General features: G+C 41.6%; 1 protein-coding gene across 23 annotated transcripts in view; it reads left to right on the top strand.

Annotated features, from left to right (window-relative positions):
- TANC2 (tetratricopeptide repeat, ankyrin repeat and coiled-coil containing 2) overlaps positions 1 to 27,262 on the top strand; it is a 439,275-nt gene that overhangs the window by 283,882 nt on the left and 128,131 nt on the right. For all 23 annotated transcript variants that reach the window (XR_007911352.3, XM_051825098.3, XM_051825097.3 and 20 more), the window contains one exon: positions 9,111 to 9,236. Coding sequence is in view for 22 of the 23 variants with exons in the window: in XM_051825098.3 (XP_051681058.1) it covers positions 9,111 to 9,236 (126 nt within the window). In the remaining variant the exon portion in view is untranslated. The remainder of the gene's footprint in view (positions 1 to 9,110; positions 9,237 to 27,262) is intronic.

The following is a 27,262-nucleotide window of genomic DNA, read 5'->3' as shown; positions in this document are numbered from 1 at the left end:
AAACTCAGCATCAACTTCTTAATGCTTGGAGCTGCACATTTTCCTAAGAAAAGGATCTTTAAAATCAGGTAAATCCAGACTGGGAATCTAGAGGGATTTTTAAATCAATCCAGTTAGAAACCATCTTGCAGATTTTAGAAAAATGGACTTTTTAGCAATCAGAATGTTGGTTTTATGAATCAAGGATGCAAAAACAGCAGAGTGGCTTCTTGCCTAGGCAGTAACAAGCAGTGTCATTGCAGGCTCCCTGCTCAGATCAACCAGAATGACAGTCTTGTTGCCATCATGTGTTTGCGTTAGTTGCAATATAAGAAGAAGTAATTCAGACAACTTCCAAACTCAATATAAAATTGTCTCTAAAATATGTTATTCCAAATTTTTCTGCAGTTTTTTAATGCCCACTTGTGGTATATTTAAATTATTTTAACTTCCAAAATGCATCTTGCTTAAATACTCTATAAGAGTGATCCTCAGCTGTTCTAATCTGATAAAATCTCCCCCCAAAAAAATGCTTCTTTTTTCCTTTCTCTTTTAAAAAGAAGACATTTTAAAGGTAGATTTTTTGGGGGTTTGCTTCTGAAAGCTTTTTGTTTTTATATAAACATTTTTATTGAAGATTTATTTTTCTGTTTCTTCAGTTCACTTGAACTTACCTAAGAATCTGTTACACTTGTAGCTGGAAAGTGTTTGTTAAGTGTTACAGTATGAATTTAACTTGGCAGAATATTTCAAAAACCTTGGCAATCCAACTTTGTTGTAAGTAATAGTACATGCCTTTATAGAGCTGTCATTGGTGTTTTGATGGGATGGTGGCATTTAAGGCATTGTTGCTGTAGATACCTCCTTCAAAATAACACAGTAAGACAAAAGTTAGTTATTTGTTGATTTTTTAAAATGTACCTGAAATATGGAATGTGCATTTAATGCAGTTATTTGTTCATTAGCTAATTATTTATTGATCATGTGCTACTGTGGCAGATATTGCTCATGGTGCTGTAAGTATCAACAATTAATAAAATAAAGATTACCATCCTCGTGGAGCTTACATTCCGACTGGGGGAAGTAAAGTAAACATAATAAATAAGTAATTTATATAAAGTGATAAAGGTTATATATACTGTGGACAAAGTAAATGATAGCAGTGTTGAAAGAAGATAGTGTGAACATCATTGAAGCTAAGCATATTATTGTAGTGATGTCTGTTAAACATAAGAAACAAAGCGATGAGAATGATGAGGATAGAGCCAGGCAGATTACTAAATGTCAGTAGGGCTAGTCTGCATTCCACTTACGCACTGAGCATTCTGTCCAGTGCACTCTGATTTACTCTGAAGAGATAGACTAATTGATAGTGAATCAGACATTGCCTCTTGCCATCAAGAACCTACTCTAGTGGGGGAAGACAAACATAAATAACTAGAGAATAACACAAATCCTAAATAGAAATATACTTTTATGTATGTGGTAGCTAAAAGGGAGAAGCAGTTAATTCTGATGAGGAGATCAAAGAAGGAAGTAGAGGAAGTGGAGCCTGAGCCATCTTTTAAGAAAAGGGAGATGGGGCCGGCGCCGTGGTACAATAGGTTAATCCTCTGCCTGCAGTGCCAGCATCCCATATGGGCACTGGTTCAAGCCCCAGCTGCTCCTCTTCCAATCCAGCTCTCTGCTGTGGCCTGAGAAAGCAGTAGAAGATGACCCAAGTCCTTGGACCTCTGCACCCACATGGGTAGACCAGGAAGAAGCACCTGGCTCCTGGCTTCGGATCGGCACAGCTCCAGCTGTTGCGGCCATTTGGGGAGTGAACCAGCAGATGAAAGACCTTTCCTCTCTGTCTCTCCTTCTCACTGTCTGTAACTCTACCTCTCAAATAAGTAAATAAAATCTTTTAAAAAAAAAAAAAAGGGAGAGCAAGTTGGACACGGTATGACATAGACTTTTTCGCAGAAAATAACTGGCAAATGGAAGATACTCAAGTGACCATGAGGAAGAGCACAACTAGATACAACTAAGGGAACAAAGAGCAACAGCTAACAGAATTCTATGTCTCCTGGCTGATCTTTCCAGTATTTGTATCGTATGCCTTTAAGTAATGTATTTGAGGGAACCAAGAATTTTGAAAATGATGAAGCAGAGAGAATCTATAAATAGAACTAAAGAGAAAAATGATTTAATAATAAAAAAGTGGTGAAAATAATTTTGGATTATTTGGTAAAGAAAACAGATTCAGATAAAAAAAAAAAACAATAATTGCGAAAATAAGAAAAAAAATGAGTGTTTATTCCAACCATAATTGCATTGCAGCCCCAGATTAAAGTTTTAGTCTCCCACTTAATGAGTGCAGCTCTAAGTCCTGTATCTGCTCCAGAGCTACTGTACGTGATGCTGTGTATCACTGCTTTCCCTTGGTTCAGTTTACCTGTAAGTGTTTAGATTTGTGAATGGGTAAAATGGTCGTTGAGCTCAGTGATGGCAATATTTGCCTTGTCCTAATGTCATCTGGCTAAAATTGAGCAATGTGCTTATTCGAAAACACATTTAGTACATTTCATGGTTTTGTGAAGCAAATAAAAAGTGATGGTTCATGTTCATTTTCTTAGGGATTTTTCTGATGATGATTAGTAATAATTTGTGAAGTCCACACTAAACATTTATATCTTTTAACAAAAGTTATCATGAGCTTTTATTTAAATTCAGGGGCAGGTGTTGTGCATAATGGATTAAGCCACCACGAGAGAGACCCCATGCCATTTCCATGAGCCTGGTTCTAGTCCCATCTACTCTATGCTTCTGATCCATATTATAGCTGGGAAGTAGTGAATGATGGCCTGATTACCTGGATCCCTGCCATCTGCATGGGAAACTGGATAGAACTGGCTCCTGGCTTCAACCTTGTCTAGCCCTGGCTGTTGTGGTCATTTGGGGAGTGAACCAACAAGTGGAAGATATTTTCTCTCTCTCTCTCTCTCTCTCTCTCTCTCTGTCTTCCTTCAAATAAAATTTTTAAAAAATTTTTAATATAAGTTGAACATGTGGAACTAAATCTACAGCTAAAAGTACTTCCAGAAATTTTTTTAATTAAAAAAAATTGAAATGGAGGCCAGAGTCTGCAATATTGGCTTCCAATACCAACACTGATTCGAGACCTAGCTACTCCATTTCCAGTCCAGCTCCTGCCTAATGTACCTGGGAAAGCAGCAGAGGATGGCCCAAGTGTTTGGGCCCCTTCCACCCACATGGGATACCAGATGGAATTCCAAATTCCTGACTTTAGCCTGGCCCAACCATTTGGGGAGTGAGCCAGCAGATGGAAGCTTGCTCTCTATCTTCCACTTTGCCTCTCAGCAGCTATTTCTTTTGAATAAATAAAATAAATCTTCAAAAAAATTCTTTACTAAGAAAATCTGTACTCATAAGTATAGATCTCCTGTAGTTTAATCTTTAGGATATTAGTTTGTGATTTTTTTAAAGATACCTGAGTCCAGGCTTTTTTCTGTAATTTTTGTTCTACTTCATTTAGTACATTTCTCTATCATTTCTGCACAATGAAAAATATATTTTCATTTCATTAAAACCCACCAAGCCATTTTAGTGTGTTACCATATGAACCATTTTAGTAAAAGAATTGTGGTAAAATGTTGCTTTAAAATTAAGTACTGTGACATTAATATTGCCATAAGGGTAACCAAAAATTTCTGTTACTCACCCTGCTGTTAATTTTAATTTCAATTTTTTTCAATGTGAATAGAAGATTTTCATTGAGATTATATTTCTTTTCAAATTACCCATTAGTTTTTCAGTGTAAAAAGTACCTTATGCAGGCATTGTGCCACATGGGTTAAGCTGCCACTTTGGTTCACCTGCATCACATTTCAAAGTGTCAGTTTGAGGCCTGGCTGCTCTGCTTCCCACCCAGCTTCCAGCTGATGCTTTCTGGAGGCACGCAAATGATGGCTTAAATACCTGGACCCCTGCCGCCTCTACTGGACGTCCAAATAGAATTCCTGGCTTCTGGATTCAGCTGGCCCTATTCCTGCTGTTGAGCTCATTTGGTGGAATAAACCAGTGATTGGAGGATCTCTCTCTCTCTCTCTCTCTCTCTCTCTCTCTCTCTCTCCCCCCCCCTCCCCAACTCCTCCCTCACCCTTGCCCTCACCCTCTCTCTCCCTCCCACGCCCTCTGTGTGTGTGTGTGTCTGTCTGCTTTTGAAATAAAGTCAACAATTCATTGTTAATTTATATCAAAAAAAAATTAAACTTGTTTAACTTCAGTAGGGGGAGGAAGAGTTCCCTCATTGGCGTGCAACTCAAGATGCCTAGCTGAGTTATTCACTTTAGACAGGTCAGTCATTGTTTTCTAATCTTAAAATGAAGGGATTTGATCTCATCAAGTTTTAGTAAAACTTTTTATTAAAAGATCAGCTAGTAAATATTGTAGGCTTTGCAGGCCACAGGACCTGAATTGCAGCTACTTAATTCTGTTGTAATTGAATACTTAAGTAGGCCGGCTCCGCGGCTCATTTGGCTAATCCTCCACCTGCAGCGCCGGCACACCGGGTTCTAGTCCCGCTGAGGCGCCAGATTCTGTCCCGGTTGCTCCTCTTCCAGTCCAGCTCTCTGCTGTGGCCCAGGAGTACAGTGGAGAATGACCCAAGTCCCTGGGCCCTGCACCCCATGGGAGACCAGGAGGAGGCACCTGGCTCCTGGCTTCGGATTGGTGCAGCACGGGCCGTAGCGGCCATTTTGGGGGTGAGCCAGCAGAAGGAAGACCTTTCTTTTTCTCTTGCTCTCGCTTTCTAACTCTGCCTGTCAAAAAAAAAAAAAAATACTTAATAAGCATGGCTCTGTTCATGTAAAACTATTAACAAACAGGCAACAAGCCAGGTTTTGTATACAAATTGTAGTTCCGACCTCTGGGCTAGATGATCTTTAGGATTCCTTTCACGTTTGTATTCTGTGATACTGCTTTGTTACCAGCATCACATATATGAAAGGAATTGCTATTCAGTTATTTTCTGTGCTATGCCAGTTAGGAGCCAGTCAGGGGACAGAAATCACATCATTATTTTAACAGAAAACTTGACAATAAAACAACTGTTAACTAGGTTTTCCTGAAAAAGTAAAAAGAGAATGTTGAATGACCAGGGATCTAGCAACTGCAAGAAATTACTACCTCTGGGCCTGAGGGAATAGGAAATTAAGAATTAAATCATGCAAGTTTTGAGTAAAGACCCCACAAAACTAAAACTCCAAAGAGACCCTGCTTAGCTGATAAGAATATCTCTGAACTCCTAGGATGGCTCTATGGAGACCAGACTCAGACTTCTGAGGAAAAAGTGCTGGCCCCTGGTCCTGGTCCTCTTAGGTGCAAGGTGAGGCTAGTCCAACCTCTCTGGTAAATACTGCACACTGGATTCAACTGCTGCTACCGGAACAAACCACCAGTGCTGGGCTGAACAAGTAAGACTAAAGTAACATTGACGGGAACAGGATGCAAGCAGGAAGGAGCAAATCCTTCCTCCAGGAGCCTTTCCCTGATGGCCGTTATTGGCAGACCCTAACAAGCAGCTAGTAAAGAAAGTAGAGATAGGAGTTGCAGAGGCCCAGGCCCAGTGTCGCAAAACAGTGTATACATTAGAGTAGAAGACAAGGTTTGAACCTGAAGCTAGTAGCTTAACAATTTAAAAAGTCAGTCTTCCCAGACAGACATTTGAACCTCCAAACATTTTAAATAAATATTGTATTTTAATAAGATGTAAGTATTTTTCATGTAAATGAAGACACCTTTAGCACCTTAAAATACGATTAGTTCCAACAGCCACTTTGTGTTTAAATACTGTAACAACACCTATCTCATATGACTGGTTTGTATCTAATTTATACACACACACACACAACCAAGGAAGAAATTTTGTATAACTGCTATTTTTCTCATTTTGCCACCTATGAAGCTGAATTTTCTATTTTTAACTCTGTCTAGTATGAATTTCACATTTCCTTTTCTGTCAGCCAAGACCACATATAGTCAGTGTTCTTTACCTGGTAGGATGTCTGCAATCTTCATCTCTCCCACCCCTTTTTTAAAGATTTATTTATTTATTTGAAAGGCAGAGATACAGAGAGGGAAGGGGGGGGGGAGGGAAGGGAAGGGGAGAGAGAGAGAGAGAGAGAAAGAGAGAAAGAGAGAAAGAGAAAGAATCTTGCATCCACTGGTTCATTCACCAAATGGCCCCAAAAGCTGGGGCTGGGCCAGGCCAAATCCAGGAGTGGGCACAAGGGACCAAGTACTTGGGCCATCTACCACTGCTTTTGCAGGCACATTATCAGGGAGCTGAATCAAAAGTGGAGCAGTCAGGACTTCAACAGATGCCCGTAAGGAATCAGCACTGTAGGCAGAGGCTTAACTTTCTATGCCTCAGCACTGGCCCCCATTCCCTTTTTATATATATATTAAAGAAAGACAGCAACAGAAAGACAGGTGAGAGAGAAAGAGAGAGTTTTCCATCCACTGGATCACTCCCGAAATGCCTGCAACAATGGGGAACAGGCCAGTCTGAAACCTGGATCTAGGAACTTCATCCACACCTCCCATGTGGGTAGTCGGAATCCAAGTACTTGGGCCATCACTACTCCTCCCAAGCACATTAGCAGGAAGCTGCATCAGAAGCAGAATCAGGACTCGATTCTCGTCACTCTGATAATAGGATGTGAGCATCCCAAGCAGCTGCACCACAGCACCTGTCCCTGAAATCTTTATTCTTGAAGGGTCTGAATCTCAAGTGGTCCTTCCCTTTTTTGGTAGCTTATAGGCACTTCAATAAAATTCAAACAAAAGAAAATAGACTGTGGTTAGAGCAAGAGGCATCAGATTAAACATAGGAAAGATCCAAATCACAAAGTCAAAATAGAATATCATTTGCAATAGTTTTAGAGTAACAGTTTAAATAAGAGATTAAATAATTATCTCTTCTGGATTGTTTTAATTTCAGAATGCAGAGCTCAACCAAGATTCTTTTTTGTTCCTCTGGTGCTGTCTTCCTCTGTCTTACATACAGCATGGCATTTGACTTTTCTTTCATGATTTAAATTCTCTAGACTAGTTTTCAAAGACTTACATCCTTATAGAAATTGTGTCCACAATTTAAATAAATTCAAGTTCTCACAGTTGAGCATAGAAAACATAGATCTTGGGTGGACATGAAACATCCTGACATTCCTTACAGTAATTTTCAAAAGTGTCTAGAAACATTGGACATTTCAAAATTGTATTATAAAAGCTAGTTCAGACATTTCTAAAAAATTTATTTTGCAGCTTTTGAATTAAAGTACCATAAAACATGCCAATCATTTTATTTCACACAATGACACTTCAATTTCTCAATAATCAAATCTGAGTTACAATCATGCATCACATAATGACATTTCAGTCAACAATTAACCACATAGACAACTGTGGTCACCTAAGATTATATCACATAGTGATATCATAGGTGTCTTTCTTTAAGTATATTCTGTGATATTCACAGAATAGCAAAATTGCCTATCAATGTATTTCTCAGAACATATCCCCATCATTAAGTAACACATAACTGTATATCTCTCTCATTGTAGTCATTCTTGACATTAGCTAATTCTCCCTTTTTGGCCAAATAAAGCTAGTGCCATTTGCCAGTTATAGAGTAAGAAAACGTTTTCCTCTACATTTTTGGATGAAATAAAGGAGAGTCAGCTAGCCTGTTCTTGAAATCATACTTGTCAGAGCTGCCGTTGGTCCCCTTTCAACAAGTTAAGCATTTTTTATGCCAACATCATGTAATTATTGAGAACAAAATATAAATAAGACATGGTCCCTGCCCCTGTGAAGCTCAAACTACTACAGCCTATAGCTATGCTCAGGTACATAAATATCAACAAGTGTATCACACTGCTAAAATAATGCTGTGTGACAAACTAGCCTGAAAATATAGCAGCTTAAAATGATCATTTTTGTGCATCTCAGGTTGCTTAGGAGCTTGTTGATCTAGACTGAATTTGGCTTCAGATCAGCCTGATGTCTCCTGGGACAGTGGACTAACTGCACATACTCTCTTATAGTGAAGAAAGAAACAGAAAGAACAAATTCAATTACACAAGCATATTTTGTTTTTTATCATCTTATTATTTGAAAGGCAGAGAGAGACAGTAAGACAGAGTTTTTCCACTAGCTAGTTCGCTCTCCAGCCCTCTGTGGCTGGGGCTGGGTCAGACCAAAGCCGGAGTCAATCTGTGTCTCCTATATGGGTACTCAAGTACTTGAGTCATCACCTGCTGCATCCCAGGGTGTGCATTAGCAGGAAAGCAGAGCCAGGACTCAGACTCAGGCACTCTGCTATGGAATGTGGGCATCCCAAGTAGCATCTTATTTGCTGAACTAAACACCTGATCCACATGAACACATTTTAAACCCTTCCTGTGTCATATCTAATAATATACCATGTCAGATGAGTCAAATGATCAAACCCAAAGGCAAGGCAGGGAAGTATACTCTACTTCTAATGGGAATAACTGCAAAGTGAGATGCAGGGCTAGTGGGGAGAACTATAAGATAGATACATAGCATGGATGTAAGAGCTGTAACTATCTGGTCTCTCGCATGGGTGGCAGGAACCTAAGGACTTGAGGTATCATCTACTGTCTCCCAGAACTAGGTATGCCAATGCAATATGGAAGGTGAACATATCAAGTGCCATATTAACCCACTGCACCACAACACCCACCCCTTGTCTTTTACTTTGAATCTCAAATCATCTTTACCATTATCTACTAATTTTATGAACCGAGCTTTTATGTTTGTTTAGTTTGCTTGTTTCTCTATTTGAATAGGAAATATATTCCTCTGTTTAAGGTTTACCAGGTGCAGATTTATGATATCATATCTTTATATAGCAAGTGAAATTAAGGTTTTGAGTTTTTAAAAAATGACTTAGTTTCTTTAAGGCTTGTAATGTATTATATTTAGCATATATTATACATATGTATTTTGTGCTTGAGTAAGTCCTGATTCTAAAGTTTTCCAAAGCTGAAAAAAAGTTTTCTGAGCTTACATGTTCTAACAAAACTTTCCTGTTTTGTCAGCCACCAGCTCTGCCCACTTGGAGGACCTTGCTTACCTGGATGAGCAGAGACATACACCCTTGAGAACCTCTCTTCGAATGCCAAGGCAGAGTATGGGCGGTGTACGCACACAGCAGGATTTAAGAGGTTAGAACCACAGGAGGGCTGTGCCCAGGAACAAAAAGAAATGGAAATGGGCAAGAGACAAAAAGTTCCTTTGTTTCCTATTTGTAAATGTATTCAAGCTCTGTTTTAGCTTACAGCCAGTTAATTCCACTATAGAAAGGCATTGTAATTACCAACAGTTGGAGGTATTGATTTCCTGCAAATTGTGAAATAAAGTAAATGGAAATGGCTGATGGAAATGAAGGAAATAACATTTTTAAGATCCAGTATTTCTGAAATGATGGTCAGCCACCTTTAGCCCAGCTATGTTGCTGGTGAATTTCATGTTAAGAATCAAACATTTTCTAGGGAATTTCTTTCCTTTTCATTCTAGTGGCCATTTCTAACCTTTCATTTTCTTGGAGTCTCAGACGGTACCTCTAATCCTATCCTGGCAACACCTAAACAGCTCATCCTTTTGCCATTTGGCACTGTCTCTTTACCTTCTTTATAGCATGCTGCATGCTCCCACAGGGAGGAAGTTGATCTTCTCGAGGACTTTAATTTTGTTATGATGACAGTTGAGATGAGGGACTTATCATTGGCGTCTCCGGGTCTCCTGTTTGCTCAAAATGAACCAAACTGTCTCTGGTAACTCCAACAATAGTCTGCTTTCTCCAGTACCTACTACCTACCTGTTAGTACCTGTTTTCCTTAGCATCACAGCCCTGCTTCATCAGGTTCATTTTGATATTATCTTATAAATTCTCTTCATCTTTCCTTTGTTCTTCTTCCCCCTTCCGCAGGCAGTATAGTGGCACATGCATTAACTCCCATGAGAAGGAATTCATACATGCCTCGTGACCCTTCTGGATGTGTTTATGCTGCCAATTTTTCAATGATGGCTAAGCAAGTAGAAGCATAAAATAATTGACTGTCTAGCTAGAATTACCATAGTCTCCTCAGCAATAGTTAGTTGGTAACTTTAATCATAGTTTTAGTTCTGATCCTTTGTCCATTCTGCTTGCCATTTCTTCAGTTTGCCAGTTACTTGATATATGACACTGTGTATGTCTAGAAAATGGAATTATATCCTTTAGACTGATTGATATCAGAATTTGACCCGTTAAAATTACATTGAAATGTGGCCTTTTAAAGTTCCCCAGAGGTCAAGTCTGGGAGCCACATATGTTATAAAAATTTGGGGTGCCTTACGATATCACCATATGCTTATTAATAAATCCCCAATATTAATAAGCCCAAGTGGGTTCTTGCCTAATATTTAGAGAAGAATTCTAAATATTGGCATAAATAAACGAGGCAGCATGGTACATTTTAGGCTTTTGTTTAGTGTGAAAGATGCATAGGAGAGTGAGAGCTTTATCTAAAAGAGAGAGGTAAATCTGGATTCATACCAAGTACCAGGAACCAGCCTCATGGAAGAGCCAGGTAACCTAGGGTGGGTGGTCCAAAGGCCACGTGCCCTGGAGGCATAGGGCTAGAGCCAGCCCCCTACTGGAGGGAGGAAAAGGGCCAGACACACCTGTCTCAGGCTTTTAATCCACTCTCAAAGGGGAGTGGCTAATTAACTTGATTGGCTGGTGGGCACTCAGGTATGTCCAGGTAGGGTCATGAGGTCACGCAGGGGCATGGTGAAGGCGTGGCGAAGGCATGGTCTTCCAACTCACAAACCTAATCAACTTTAACCTGTATGCCTGCCTACTTCATGATCCCATCCAAACCATGAATAAATGTAATCAAAAGTCCAAATAGCTGATTTATACCAAATCCGTAATCCACAGCTATAATAGAGAAAATAGGACAGAAACACTGATTTATGCAGACATTCAGACTTGGTGAAAAACCTGCCACACTGACATCACCTTGCATATTCTTACGGAAAAACATGTTGTCATTGTTGGTTTTATTTTGGTTTACCAGTTATTGAATTGTGGACTTTGTATTACATAGAAAACAAAAATTAATTCATAAATCTCTATTTTTTGAGGATTCTTCTTAGTACTGTAAGGAAAAGAGGGGAAATTGGTGCCTCCTCATAGGGAGCACCAAATAGAAGGAAAAGAACACAAAAAAGAGCAAGGAGACAGAATACAAACTCACAGCCAGAAAGAATTTATTCAGAGAAAATAAACTTGCAGAGGTCTACCAATGCCAAAGTGTACACAGACCAAAAAAACGTGTGGCAGAGGGCCCAGACCCCAGCACACTGGGCCTTTTTATATCTTAGGTGAGCTGGGAGTGAGGGTGGGGGCAGTAGGTGGAGGTTAGCTTTTCCATACTGGTTCTTCAAATTTTGCCCATTGGCTTCCAAACTTGCAGAAGGCGCAGGGGGTGGGGTGGGGAACAACACAGGGTGTGAGGCTGAACTGGTCTCCTGAAAAAAGGCAGTGGCAGCCAGAACCTAAAATGGCTGAGGCTTCTGTCCTTGTGCATCAGTCGTGACTCTGAGTATATAAAGGGGTTGGGAGCCAGTTTCTTTCTGGCTACCTCCTGCTGATTCAGGGCTTTGACACAGAATGGGATGTCTGTGCTCTGACTGAAGAAGAGCAGTCTTATGTCATTCCTGAGTGATGGCTTGGGATATAGCAGTCATCCCTTCCTGCAAGAACCTTTGGAATAAGTTAATTGTACATGGTAGAAATAGGAGCACTATGATTATGAGAATAAAAGGAGATATTAGAGACATTGTCCATGGCAGAAAAGTTGACCAAAACGAGGCAGAGTTTGAATTATTTGAAGAGATCTGTGGAATTCAGGAATTGTCAGGGACATGAAATAGTTCTTGTAAGTGTCAACTTGTATGTGTCAAGCTGTATCAACTTGAGAGTGGTGGGTCCTGTGGGAGTAGACTTACATGAGGGAGCTGTTACTAGTTTTAAAGAAATAAAATATATCCAGGGGAGGTGCCCTTTGAGATTGGCATTGGTGGGGGTAGTCAACATCACCTGGTCAGTCCCACTCCATTTTGGCTTTAGAGCAGCCTCATTTTGTTTTAGATAAACCCAATCACCAGGTTGAAAAGTAGGAGAAAAGTCACGAGGTATAGGGTATGGTTTGGGTAGATGTGTGTCTGCATAGGTCCATAAGTGAGAGTACATTTTGGTAAGAAGAGGGAAAGTGAGAGGAGGAGGATTAGCTTCAGAATTTTGTAAGGGGACGGAAGTTAGATGAAAGAGGACACCTTCCATAGAGAATTTCAAACAGGCTAAGCTTTAACGGCATTGGGGAAGAGATCTAATTCTTAAGAGAGATAAAGGAAGTTTTACCCAGTCTAAATGGACCTGTGCAGAGAGTTTAGTTAGAGTTTGTTTTAAAATTCCATTCATCGGGGGCCTGGCACTGTGGCGCAGTGGGTTAATGCCCTGGCCTGAAGCACCGGCATCCCACATGGGCACCGGTTCGAGTCCTGGCTGCTCCACTTCCGATCCAGCTCTCTGCTATGGCCCGGGAGTACAGTGTAAGATGGCCCAAGTCCTTGGGCCCCTGCACCTGCGTGGGAGATCTGGAGGAAGCTCCTGATTCCTGGCTTCAGATCAGCACAGCTCTGGCCATAGTGGCCAATTGGGGAGTGAACTAGTGGATGGAAGACCTCTCTCTCTCTCCCTTTCTCTCTCTGCCTCTCCTCTCTCTGTGTAAAAAATACCAGGGCTGGCACCATGGCTCAATTGGTTAATCTTCTGCCTGCGGCGCCAGCATCCCATATGGGCGCCTGGTTCTAGTTCCGTTTGCTCCTCTTCTAGTCCAGCTCTCTGCTGTGGACTGGGAGGGCAGTGGAGGATGGCCCAAGTGTTTGGGCCCTGCACCCGCATGGGAGACCAGGAAGTAGCACCTGGCTCCTGGCTTCAGAGCAGTGCAGTGCCATCTGTAGTGGTCGTTTGGGGAGTGAACCAACGGAAGGAAGACCTTTCTGTCTGTCTCTCACTATCTATAACTACTTGTCAAATAAAAAAAAAATACAATAAAATTCCATTCATCCATTCTACTTTTCCTGAAGAGGGTGGACGATAGGGAAAGTGAAAATGCCAGGAGATATGAAGAGAGGCAGATACTATTTAAATAATTTGAGAAGTAAACTCTGATCCATTATCTGATTGAATGGAAACCGGTAATCCAGATCTTGGGATAATATCATTTAATAGTATAGTGGAAACGGTGGAAGCTGTTTTATTAGTGGTAGGGAAAGGTTCCACCCAGCCCAAGAAGTTGTCCACCATAACCAGAAGGTAATCTGTTCACCTAACTGGGTGAAGTCAACCTGCCAGTCCTCTCCTGGGAGTGATCCACGGGACTGTTGAGTGGAAAATGGGGGTGGCCTGAAATTAAAGTTGAGGTTAGCAGTTTGGTAGATGCTACCTGTCTGAGATATGTTATGCAGTTTTCCGTATGGCAGGAGTTAGGTATATGAATGATCTCAGGAAGTGAATAATAAGTTTGTGTTTGAGGCTGGTGCCGTGGCTCAATAGGCTAATCCTCTGCCTGTGGCGCCAGCACACCGGGTTCTAGTCCTGGTCAGGGTGGCGGGTTCTAGTCCCGGTTGCCCCTCTTCCAGTCCAGCTCTCTGCTATGGCCCGGGAGTGCAGTGGAGGATGGCCCAAGTGCTTGGGTCCTATACCCGCATGGGAAACCAGGAGAAGCACCTGGCTCCTAGCTTCAGATCAGCGTGGTGCTGATCCAACGGAAAAAGGAAGACCTTTGTCTCTCTCTCACTGTCTACTCTGCCTGTCAAAAAAAAAAAAAAAAAAAAAGAGTTTGTGTTTGAGTAATAGAGAAAATGGAGATTTTTTAGAAAGGTAACTTGGAGAGAAGAAGGGAATATGAGTCCTTCCTGTATGCCCCTTGTTGTTGAAACTGAAAGATTTCTAAGTCTGAATATACGGAGCTAAGTTAAAGAGAAAAGATGGGATTGTTTCTCCACATGCTGCTGCTGTAGCTGTCAGATCAGCCTGCTTGGTGGTTTCGGATAGGTATCATTTGTCTTTCTGGTGCCTTTGCAGTGAATAATAGTGGCTTTGTTGCCAGCTGAGCAGCATCAAGAAGAGCATTAATCAGCTTGCCATTTATTATAGGGGTCTCTTGGGCTGTCAGAAGGCCCCTTTCTTGCCATATCTGGGCATTGGAATGGATACTATTATGGGCATATCGGGAATCTGTGTATATGTTGACTGTCTTTCCTTTGGCTAAGGTGAAGATTTGAATCAAGGCTAACAGTTTGGCCTGTTGGGAGGTAGTGCCTTGAGGTATGGGCATAGCCTCTATGACCCAATGGGGGAAAGAAGAGGAGGTATCATCATGGTATCCCTCAATTATTGCATATCCATTGGAAAAAGGAGGAGTTTTAGAAGCACTACCATCAATGAACCAATCTGGGGCTTTTGGAATAGGAATGTCTGTGAAGTGGTAAAATGTAGTCAGGGAAAAAACAAGGAAGTTAGGACGGGAATGGGATTTGAGGGGATCAGAGAAGGTGGTGAGGAAGAGAGCAGCTGGGTTGAGAGAAGAGCAGCAATTAAATTTAATGGTGTTCTGGAGAAGGGTAGATTGAAAAGCCTGGAGGCTAAGGAGTCTTGCAACCCCTGGGAGGACCAGATTTGTAAGGTTGATAAAGGGTGAGTTTTGAGGCCTCAGGTATGAGAAGGGCCGCCATGGCCTTAGACATTGGGGCCAGCCTTGATAAATCACATCTAATTGTTTGGAGAAATAGGCCACAGGTGTAATAGAGTCTCCAGCCTTTTGGGCCAGGAGATCGACTGCTTGCCCCTTAGAGCTATGGATGTAGAGCAGGAATGGTTTAAGTGAGTTAGGAAGGTCTAGGGCAGGTGCTTGTAGAAGAGCTTTCTTTGGGGTTTGGAATGAGTTCTCAAAGGAATGGTCTCTTGCAAGGGCTCATCTAGATTACCCTTGGTAGCTTCTTAGAGGTTTAGCAATAAGATAAAAGTTTAAAATTTCAGATGCAAAAATATCCTGCAAGTCCCAAGCAAGCGGAGGTTATGCTTAGTACATGGGAAAGGAACAGTCCATCTTCCAGTTTTCAGGCTGGAGGGATTGCACGAGTGTCTGACGTCACAAGAAGTCCCAAGAAGGTGACAGAAGTGGAAATTAGCTGAGCCTTATTTTGAGATACCCTATAACTTTTTCAGTTAGAAAGTTCAAAGACTAGTGGTATGTTGGAGTCTCTTGTCAACATATTGAAGAAGAGTACTAGGGGAAAGGTTAATAGAGGCTAGATCTCTCTGGAAGGCCTGTCCAAAGAAGTGGGCACTATCCTGGAAACCTTGGGGTAACACTGTCCATCTGAGCTGTCGAGTAAGATGAGTATCAGGGTCAGACCGGGTAAAGGCAAAGAGTGATTGGGAAGATGTGTTGAGAGGAATTGTGAAGAAGGCATCCTTTAGGTCCAGGATGGAAAAGAAAGAAGTTATAGGGTGTATTTGGGAGAAGAGAGTATAGGGGTTTGGCACAACTGGATATGTGGGATGGACAGTGGCGTTAACACATCAGAGGTCCCATACTAAGCGATAAGAGCCATTTGAGTTTTTGACTGGAAGTATATGTGTGTTATGTGAAGAGTGGATGGGAATGAGTGTGTTAGCTCAGAGGAGACAATCTATAATAAGTTTTAGACCTCTGTGGCCTTCTGGGCTTAAAGGATATTGGGGAACAGCAGTAGTGTTTGTAGAGTCTTTTAGAGAGATATAAATGGGTGTATGGTGGGTGGTAATTACTGGGTGGGACATGTTCCACACTATAGGATTAACCAAGGGAGGGGAGGGAGTCTGGGACGGAGAGGGGGGAAGAGAAAGGTCCATAATGTGAAGTATGAAGATTTATGCTGTATCCCCAGTGGGAATGGCAACAGATGCCCCCAAGCAGTGGAGAAAGTCACTGCCTAAAAGGGGGATGGGACAGTTAGGAAGAATGAGAAAGGGATGCAGGAAAGTAGTATCTCCGAAGGAGCAACCTAAGAGAGAAGTCTTATTAGGTGTTTCGATAAGGCCTTTCATGCCAACAGTAGTGACTGAGGAAGGAAGGAGTGAACCACAATATTCATTTAAAACAGATAAACTAGCCCCAGTGTCCACCAAGAAAGAAACTCGCTTGCCTGGCACTATTACCCTTGGGTCCCTGGACTCCTCTGCGATGGTGGCTGTGAAACCCGGGCCTCCTCATTATGTTAACAGAGATGATATGTACTGTGCCAGAGGGGTTTAAACACAGAGCTTTTCTAGAAAGGGGGGTTTCCCTCCCTGGGGGCAGTGCATCTTCCAGTGACCCCATTGTCCACACTTGGGACACTAGGTAGGGGGGAGGCCTCGGGTTAGGGCAGCTCCTGGCCGTAATGTCCAGTATCGCCATATTTAATACAGGCTCCAGGAGGGCTAGAGCCTTGAGCTGGACTTCGAGTTGGAGCAGGCCTTGGCCCAGGGCCCAGCATTGCTGCACTGATAACAGGACCCCTTAGAGGTGGCACTTGGCTTGCGACTGGGGTCTTGATGGATTACAGAGACAAACGTCTGAAACTTTAGTTTTCTGTTTCCTTCTGAGTCCTTAATTCCTCATCTCTGTTGTTAAAAACACAAAAACCGCATCTGTGGACCCCTCTCCGGGGCTTGTGGGCCATCTTGTAATTTTTGGAGTTTGCAACAGATATATGGAGCTGACTTGAACATAAAATGGGAATTTAAAAACAGCCGTCCCTGTGGAGAACTGGGATCAGTGTTAGTATACTTTGTCAATGCCTCTATCAGGTGGGACATAAATACAGTGGGGTTTTCATGGGGTTCCTGGGTGATCTCTCTGATCTTCTCATAGTTAACATGTTTTTGGCTGTTCTTATCCATAGCTGCCAGCAGGCATGAGATCATGTGGTATCAGGCCTATAGCCCCAGGTCCCCAGGTTGGTAAGTCCAGTCTGGGTTAGGGTTGGCTCTGGGGCTGGCTCGAGCAGCCTCTGGGGGTCTGTCTGGGGCCTGGTGGTGCAGCATGCCAGATTCATTCAGATTCATCTGGAGTTAAGGTAGAGGATAAAACTAGAGATCATTCCAAGTTAAGCTATAGTACTAAGTCAGGCAGAGAAATCCCTTAAGATATTTGGAGGGATTCTCTGAAGATGATCGTAGACATCCCTCAATCTAAAGTCTGATAGAGAGAAAGGCACATAGACCCTAACTGGGCCTTCCACTACAAGCACCTCCCTCAAGGGAAAGAGGGGTTTGAGTTGTGCAGTTCTCCCTCACGGGGAGGAAGGGTTTGAGTTGTGCAGTTCGGGAGCATGTGTGAGCAGGAGGCAGGGTGGGATCCAGTGAGGAATTAGGTGGGTCAGTCTGAGAGGCTGAGGCTGGGGAGGGCCTGGGATGGGGGAGGGAGTAGGGTCATCTGCAGGCTCTAGATGTCATGAAAGATGTCAGAAAGGATGTCATGAGGGAGGGAGTGGCAGGGTGGAAGGCTTACAATGAGTTTTTCTTCCTTGGGAAGAACTGGGTAGAGAGACTTGGGGAGAAGAGAGTAGAGGGGCAACAACTGCCCCTGCTGCGGCCATTGGGGTGGCAGAGGAGCAGGGGCTAGAGAAGAGGGGTGGAGGGGGCCAAGGGCGCTGTTCCTGAGTCCAGGGCTCCTAGGGTGGAGGGAGGAGAGGTGGAGAACCTAAGGGGAGCCTCCAGGCCTTCTTCCTCCATGAGAACGTGGAGTGAGGAAAATTGACCCCGAAGGAGGAAAAAAGCTGGGATGTGAGACCTCTGACCATCTGCCGTTTCTCTGTGTAAAACTATTAATGTTGCAGAGAATTTGGAGATAAAGGGTGCCAAATTCTGGCCATTCTGAGCCAAATTTTAGTACAGAGCAAATTAACCACTCCCTTCAGGCCCAGCTTGTGCTAGCTTTTTAAGAAGCAGAACAGCTGACACCATGGCTCACTAGGCTAGGTTCTAGTCGCGGTTGGGCGCCGGATTCTGTCCCAGTTGCCCCTCTTCCAGGCCAGCTCTCTGCTGTGGCCTGGGAAGGCAGTGGAGGATGGCCCAAGTGCTTGGGTCCTGCACCCCATAAGAGACCAGGAGAAGCACCTGGCTCCTGCCTTCGGATCCGCGCAGCACAGCGCACGGGCCGCAAGGCACCGGGCTGTGGTGGCCACTTGGAGGGTGAACCAGTGGAAAAAGGAAGACCTTTCTCTCTGTCTTTCTCTCTCACTGTCTAACTCTGCCTGTCAATAAATAAATAAATAAATAAAAGAGACAGGACAAAGGGGAGTCAGGTGAAATGTGAGAAATTTCCATGGATTAGGCAAAACACAGCCTGAGGAAAGAGAGTCTTCCATGGATTAGGCAAAACACAGCCTGAGGAAAGAGAGTCCTTTCACAGGCTGCCCTCAGGAAAGACTAACCCCAACTGAGAACCTAAATTCTGGGTCTTCTAAGAGGAGAGAGTGAGAATTCCCAGGCTTAGACCAGCATTGCAGTCCGAAGCTATGGCGAATGGACATTTCCCCTGAGCGAGTGAAACTGACCAAACACCCCAGGCCTTAAAAAGGGGGATGAACCAATCACAAGCCTCACCCCAGTGCACTTGAGGTGCAGAACTGAGAGGAGACAAGGTAAAAATTTGTAGCCAGACCGACTTTATTCAGAGAAAATAAATCTGCCACCAGCGTGCACGTTGACTGAACATGTGGCAGAGGCCCAAAAGGTGGGTGACCAACTGCCAGTGTGCAGACAGAACACGTGTCAGACAGACCTGACCCCAGGAGCTGGGCTTTTTTATGTCTTAGGTGGACTGGGGGTGGGGGAAGAGATGGGGGTAGGGAGCAGCAGGCAGAGGTGAATTTCTCCATACAGGTCTTTCAGGTTTGGCCCTCTGGCTTCCAAACCTGGGGAAGAATGCCAGGAGTGAAGAAAGAAGGGCATGAGACTGAATTGAGATTCAGAGGCAAGGGATAAATTCCAAAATTATCTCTTTTGTGCAGTGGGCTTGAGTGGCTGAGGCTTATGTCTTTGTTTGTTCCCATCACTACTGATAATTGATAGCACATATCTGCTTCTACTATCAGAAAGCTTAATAATCTCTTTGACTAATAACCTAGTGGGCTTGACATGTGAAAACAGATACCAGTGTACCTATAGTAGAACAAGGATCTTTTCCATTGCAGCTTTTGCCTAAATATTCAGTAAAACAATAAAAGTACATATAAATGTTTTTCAAAAACTTACCTAACAAATAGTCATTTTAATTTCATATTCATTTTAATTTCTAATATCATATATATCAATTTAACCCATATAAATAAAAGCCTTTTAGGATCCTCAATAATTTTTTTTAATTTTATTTATTTATTTGAGAGGTAGAGTTACAGACAGTGAGAGGGAGAGACAGAGAGAAAGGTTTTTCTTCCATTGGTTCACTCCCCAGATGGCCACAACAGCCAGAGCTAGGCCGATCAGAAGCTAGGAGCCAGGAGCTTCTTCTGGGTCTCCCACACAGGTGCAGGGATCCAAGGACTTGGGCCATCTTCTACTGCTTTCCCAGGCCACAGCAGAGAGCTGGATTGAAAGAGGAGCAGCCGGGACTAGAACCGGTGCCCATATGGGATGCCAGCCCTGCAGGCGGAGGATTAACCTATGGCGCCGGCTCTCTCAATAAATGAAGTTGTTTGTGATCATGGTTTAAGAGTACAGACATAGTTAATTTAATAATTGTCCTAATAGTAATCATAATTGTTTTATTGTAATGCTAGCAGTCTTCTGATTGCTGAAGCAGAAATTGTTGGGGTAACGTGAGCTAGAATTTGGAACTTTAAGTGGTGCACTAAGATTTCCTCATTCGTAAAAAGTCTTTTTTTTTTTTTTAACTTTTAAGACAGCTGTTCTGAACAGCTGTTCTACCAAAATTGATGCTCCCAAAAATCCAGCCTGACAGCGAGGAGGTCAGCTAAGTGCGTTGACCAGGATCCCATTGCAGGAAGTTAGTGGATTTCTAGCTGTCAGCCGTGCACACACTTGAGCTGCTAAGATAGTTACAGAAGGTTGTATACTAATTCAGAGTAAAGAAAGTTCACAGAAAATACATATTATGTAAAACATTATTAAGGGATTTCAAAAATTGTTTACACCAAAATAGCCTTAATTTTTTTTATTCCATTTTTCCATTTACTTTTTGAAATACTCATATAGCTGGCTAACCTACCATATGTGCTTTTTCTGGTCACAAAGCCTAATGTCTTTGTTGGATATTAATTTGAATTAATTTAACCTTATTAAAGTTTGTTTTAAAGATTTATTTATTTATTTGAAAGGCAGAATTACAGAGAAGCAAAGAGAAAGAGAGAGAGAGAGATGCCTTCCATCTGCTGGTTCACTCCCCAAATGTCCGCAACAATCAGAGCTGAGCTGATCTGAAGCCAAGAGCCTGGAGCTTCTTTTGGGTCTCCCACAGGGGTGACAGGGACCAAGTGCTTTGGCCATCTTCCACTGCTTTCCCAGGCACATTAGCAAGGAGCTGGATCGGAAGTGGAGCAGCCAGGACTTGAACCAGTGCCCATATAGAATGCCAGCACTGTAGGCAGCAGTTTTACCTGCTGCGCCACAGCACCGGCCTCAGCATTTTTAAAGTTTTTATCTTGGGGATGGCACTGTGGTGTAACAGGTAAAGCTGCTGCCTGCAGTGCCAGCATCCCATATGGCGCCAGTTCAAGTCCCGGCCACTCTACTTCCAGTCCAGCTTTCTGCTATGGTCTGGGAAAGCAGTAGAAGATGGCCCAAGTCCTTGGGCCCGTGCACCTACGTGGAAGACCCAGAAGAAGCTTCTGGCCCCTGGCTTCAGATCAGCCCAGCTCCAGCCATTGTGGCCAATTGTGGCCAATTCCAGTGGATGGAAGACCTCTCTCTCTGTCTCTGTTTGCCTCTCCTTTTCTCTGCGTATAACTCTAATTTTCAAATAAATAAATCTTTAAAAAAATAGTTTTTATCTCAAGGCTTTAAAACTATCTGGAAGGTTCCAATTTTAATTTAATTACCATAATGATAAAGTGGGGTTATGCTCAAAATTATCCATCTGAAACCTGTCACTCTTTCTGATCATCTTAATTAAACCTATAATTCCACAGAGAAAAACAAAGACTAGGTTTGCTACATATTGAAAGGAAAAGGAAGCTAATGGTTTTTATGGATAAACATTATGACAATATATAAAATAAACTAGTGAGATTTAAAATACACAAGTAAGGGCTAGTGTTGGAGAACAACATGTTAAGCCACAGCCTGCACTGCCAGCATCCCCTGTGAGAGTGCCGAGTCATGTCCTGGCTGCTCCTCTTCCAATCCAGCTCCCTGCCAATTGCCTGGGAATATCACAGAAGATGGCCCAAGTTGTTGGCCCCCTGCCACCTATGTGGGAAACCACATGGTGTTCCAAGTTTCTGGCTTTGACCTGACCCAGCCCTTGCCATTGAAGCAACATAGGGAGTGAAGCAGCAGATAGATCTCTTTCTCTCTCTCTCTCCTTTTCTCTCTCTATAACTCTGCCTTTAAAATAAAAATGATCAAATCTTTGAAAAAATAAAATACACAAAGCAAACTCTAGCATATTGACTTTAAATAGTAGCTGTTTAGCATAAATTAACAACTATTAGAACCAGGGCTGTGGCACAGTGGGTAAAGCCTCTGCCTGTAGTGCTACTATCGCATATGGCTGCCGGTTCAAGTCCTGGCTGCTCCACGTCCGATCCAGCTCTCTGTTATGGCCTGGGAAAGCAGTAGAAGATGGTACAAGTCCTTGAGCCTCTGCATCCACATGGGAGACCTGGAAGAAGCTCCAGGCTCTTGGCTTCAAATCGGCCCAGGTCCAGGCATTGTGGCTATTTGGGAAATGAACCAGCAGATGAAAGACCTCTCTGCCTTTCAAATAAATAAATATTAAAAAAATAAATTATTAATGTCAAGACCCTATCCTGCCTGGTGTTGAATTATAATCATGCTGTTCTGCTTGAAGAGACTACAAATTACAGATTACTTTGTTTCTCAGTTTATGTTGGTTTTGTTAGGAGTTTTATTGAATACCATTACATAAAAGGGCAGTTGGAGGCTTCATATTTTTTAATAGCTGTTTTAATAGACAGTAGGTTGAAGCAGATATATGCAAATGATAATCTGATTCATTGGCAGAATTTATGTGAAATTGACACTATCTCAATTAACTTGGCTTTGTCAAAGCACTGGATTTAATTTTCACGAAATAAAATCAATGCTTCACGCCATTTATAAGTTCTTTACTTTTCTGAAACAATGAATCTTTTATGGAGATGACTAAGATGCATGTCATGAAACTCAATTCTGTTGTAACACCAACTGAGTCATTCATCCCTGGGGTTACTTAGTCATCATGGTCATTGCTTGGCTGGCTCTCACATTTACGAGGAAATATTTCCATCAGTCTTTTCCATATCATTGTTCATTGTATTATTTTTGTAAGTAAGATTAAATTGCCTTCTTCTTGGAAGGAAAATCCAAAGATAAGGTTGAATACATGAAACTACTTCTTTATGAATATTAAATGGGTAGATTACAAACTTGTATGAGGTTGGTTTACTCCCCCTTGAATAGGCCTTTTGCAAAGTACCTGAAAATTTGAAAATTTATTACTCAAACTGGATGTTTTTATATGTTTGCTAGAAAGTAGTCTATGCTTTTTAGAGAAGTCTGGCCATAATTTTTTAAAGCAGATCACTACTTATAGTGCAGCTCTGCATAGATCTAGTTTTTGTATAAAAAATCTTGTTTGGTAAATTGTATCTTTAAATTTGAAAACTCAAATAGTACATTATATAACAAATTTTTTTCCACAAGACCTGCATGAAAGAAATAACCTATAAAAAGAGAAGTTTATAAAATGTATAATCTTCTAATAGGCACTTCTTGCATTAAATAGTGTGATTAATGAATAAATAAATAAAGGCAATGGAGTAACATGAAAGAAATTCTAATTATGATCTCTAACTATGCAAGTATGTCACTGAAAATATATTTAAATGCCTTAAGTGCAATAAAGAAAAATAAAGTATGTGTGTGTATTATATATATATATGTATGTGGCATAGTGGGTAAAGCCACACACACACAGATCATCCCCAATTTAACAGTGGTTTAAAAATAAATCCCATGTATCCCTTTGTTATAATATGCATAAACCTTGAAGGCATCATGCCCCATGAAATCAGTCAGCCACTAAAGGACAAATACTGCCTTATTCCACTTACATGAGGCATCTAACATGATCTTGAAGTAGAAAGTGGGATGATGATTTCCAGGAGTCAGGGGAAGGGGAAGGTAGGAAGTTGCTAGTCAATGTATATAAAGTTATCTGTCATGCAAGATGAAAAAATTCTAGCAATCTGCTATACAATATTTTGCATATAGTTAACAATATTGTATTTACAACAATACTGTGCTGTTCACTTAAAAAGATAGATCTCATGTAGCACATTTTTCATCACAACATTTTAAAAAAGAGGTAAGAGATGGGAAATCTCTAATCAAGGTTGAGTAAGGAAAGAGACGTATGTTGACAGGTGGTGTTTTAATTAATTTATTAGCCTATGGAAGCTACAGAGGGCATTGAAATATGAAGGTGATGGTAAATACATGATGCTGCCTTAATCTCTAAAAGTGACTGAAATGTGTGTAAAGTGGAAAGACGAACAGGGTGAGCTATCAGAAATGAGAGACAAGGAGGGCAGGACCAAACAACCTGTATTTCTGATCAGATCATGATAATTACTGACATTTAATGAGCACTTACTGTTATCAGGTTTCAAGCAAATACCTTCACATGATCTCAGTACTCAAGCCTGAGATTACCGTCAAGTGTATGGTTATCCTTTACAGAGGAGGAAACTGAGATGGAGTGGAATCAAGTAATTTGCACAAGGTCACACAATAGTATTTCCCTGACCACATAACCTACTATAGCGTAACTTGTAGTTAAGTGACCCGACTAGCCATAAATTAGAAACAGAGAATTGGAGCTAAAGAAGAGTTAGTGAGGTTAATATATAATGTTTATGTATGGCCAGTAAAATATAAGGAAAAAGCTGGTAGCTTTGTTAGAAAATAGTAAACTCAAGAAAATCTGTGCTTTCATGTGGCATATGTCATGTCACCTAATATTGTCAGAGTACTAAAAGTATTAGACTGCACACAACAATCCACATTTAGCGTGATTACACAAGCAACCCTTGACAAGGAACTTGGTATTTTAAAAAGGCTGCTTGGAACACCTACATCCCATATCCAAATGACTGCTTCAAGTCCTTGCTATTCTGCTTCCAATCCATCTCCTTGTTAATAGATACCCTGGGAGGCAACAAATGATGCCTTAAGTACTTGGGTCCCTACTCTAATGGAAGACCCAACTTGGATTGCGTTCCTGACTTTGGCCTGGCCCAGACCTGGCTGTTGCAGGCATTTGGGAATGAACCAGTGAATGGAAGATCTCCATGTGTGTGTGTGCATCTGTCTCTCTGCCTTTCCAATGAAAATTTTAAAAATTCTTTTACAAAAAGAAATTGAAATATTCTTTCCAAGAAAAGTCGCCTCTCCCTATTTTTACTGTTTATTTGGGAGAGAAGAGGTATTATAGGAAGTATAAAAATTTTAGATTGAGAATCTTCAGTTCTAGAAGTTTCTGTTCAGAGATATATCTGACTCCATGGACCCTATTTTTTGTAAAAAGATTCTGGAGAAGTAGGGGGAAATGAAGTGGCTAAAGGGTTCTGTGACGGGAGTAGGGAGATAATATAATTGAGTCATCATTCAGTTTAGTCAGTAGAGATCAGTTCTTATTTGTTCAAAATCTGATTCACATGAACCTTTTTCCAATGTTTTTTAGCACTAAGAATCTACACTTGATCTTAGCCAAAAGGCCGAGAAGCGATAGCACTAAGAATCTTAAAGACCTTCACATCCATTTCCTTAGTGTTCATTTGATGAAACTGCCTCCAAAAGGAATTAATGTCCTTGCCCAGAGTAAATAATAGATCCTGAACTATAATCCAGATCTTCTTAGTTCATTTCTCTTTCTTTTACCCATCTTCACAATTTTCTGTTAGACTTACAAATGCCAAAGACTTGCCAGATCTCCTTAGTGTGAAATATACTTTACAGTATATTTAGTAAAATTAAAAACTAAGTTCCAGATAAGTTTTTCAGTCGTTGGGTAAAAAAGTGAAGCCTTGGGGCCGGCGCGTTGCCACTTTACTGCAGTGGGTTAAGCTGCAGCCTTCAGCGCCAGTATCACATATGGGCGCCATTTCGAGTTCCAGCTGCTTCACTTCCCATCAGACTCCCTGCTAATGTGCCTGAAAAGCAGCAGAAGATGGCCCAAGTGCTTGGTCCCCTGTACCCATGTGGGAGACCCAGGAGAAGCTCCTGGCTCTGGGTTTCAGCCTGGCCCAGCCCCGGAAGTTGTGGCCATTTGGGGAATGAACCAGCAGATGGAAGACATCTCTTTCTCTCCTCTCCCTGTCTCTATATGCCTTTCAAATAAAATAAATCTTTAAAAATAAATAAAAAATTAAAGAAATGAGAAAGAATAAAACCTTTTTTGTTTTGGAATTCTATTTATATACAGATCTACATAGACTTTCCAAATGAATATCTTGAGCTACTGTGAAGGTTGACACTTTCATTCTTCTTTCCTAATGAATTGTTTCTTTCATGAGTCCTTCTCACCATCCTTTGTGGTAATGAATTACTCCCAAAGAGAAAATGAAACCTATTTGTCTTTTCCTTTTTTTGTTATTCCTGTTTTTTCCTGATTTTCCTTTTACTAAAAAATACATGTTTGAATATGTCTGTTAATACTTTGTTTCTCCCTATCAGAAAATGTGATAGGGTTGGAACAGTTGCTGGAAGGATTTCATGTAATGCAGATCTGCAGGGACATGCGGAGCTTGCTGGCTGTGCTGCACGCTCCTGGCACTTCCGTCAGTCACATATAAACAGGTAGCACTGCCAGTTGTAAGAACTCGTTGTTGAAAATAAAAAACAACCTTACAAGGTGAAGTATCATCCAGCACCTCCTGCATGACAAATAAACAAACACTTAACAAAAATACTTTAAAGCCATAATAAAAACAACACACCTGATTTCTGGCTTTGTTATGGTTGAGTTGTTTGGTTAGATTAAACCTCCTATAGATAATTATAAAATATGAGCAAAATATAAAAAATAGCTGGAGTGGGAATTTGGCACAGTAATTAGATGTTGCTAGAACCACTACATTCTATATCAGAGGACCAGCCTTTGAGTGCCAGCTCTCCTTTTTTTTTTTTTTTTTTTTTTTTAGATTTATCTATCTATTTATGTATGTATTTGAAAAGCAAAGCTACAGAGAAAGAGATCTTCCATCTGCTGGTTCACTCACCACATGACTGCAATAGCCAGGTCTCGGCCAGCCTCCATACCCAATTCCAGCTTCTTACTAATATGCACCTTCGGAGGCAGCTGGTGATGGCCCAAGTACTTGGGTACCACCACCCACATGGGAGACCTGGATTGAATTCCCAGCCCCTGGCTTCAGCTCCAGCTATTGCAGGCATTTGGATAACAGATGGGAACTCTATCAGTGTCTGTCTGTCCCTCTTGTAAATTAAAAAACTGCTTACTTTGAAGTCACAAATTTCTTGAAAAACAATGTTCTCAGAATTAACACAACATGAAACAAAATATATGAGGACCTCTATTTCTTTTAAGAAATTGAACTTTCTTTCAAAAGCTAATCAACAAAGAAAATCCCATGATCAAATCACTTTACAGTTGAATCTGATCAAATATTTGAGGCTTAGAATGGCCAGATCTGATAGGTACAGTCTTAACTTTTTAACAGATAACAAAACTGATATTCAAAGTGATGGCCGGCGCTTCGGCTCACTAGGCTAATCCTCCGCCTTGCGGTGCCGGCACACCGGGTTCTAGTTCCGGTCAGGGCGCCGGATTCTGTCCCGGTTGCCCCTCTTCCAGGCCAGCTCTCTGCTGTGGCCAGGGAGTGCAGTGGAGGATGGCCCGAG

Source organism: Oryctolagus cuniculus, chromosome 17 (assembly GCF_051225735.1).
Source record: "Oryctolagus cuniculus isolate XC-2025 breed Fujian yellow rabbit chromosome 17, ASM5122573v1, whole genome shotgun sequence".
Lineage (NCBI taxonomy): Eukaryota > Metazoa > Chordata > Mammalia > Lagomorpha > Leporidae > Oryctolagus > Oryctolagus cuniculus.
Note: the sequence above shows the minus strand (reverse complement) of the source record. Positions and strands in the feature narration are given on the sequence as shown.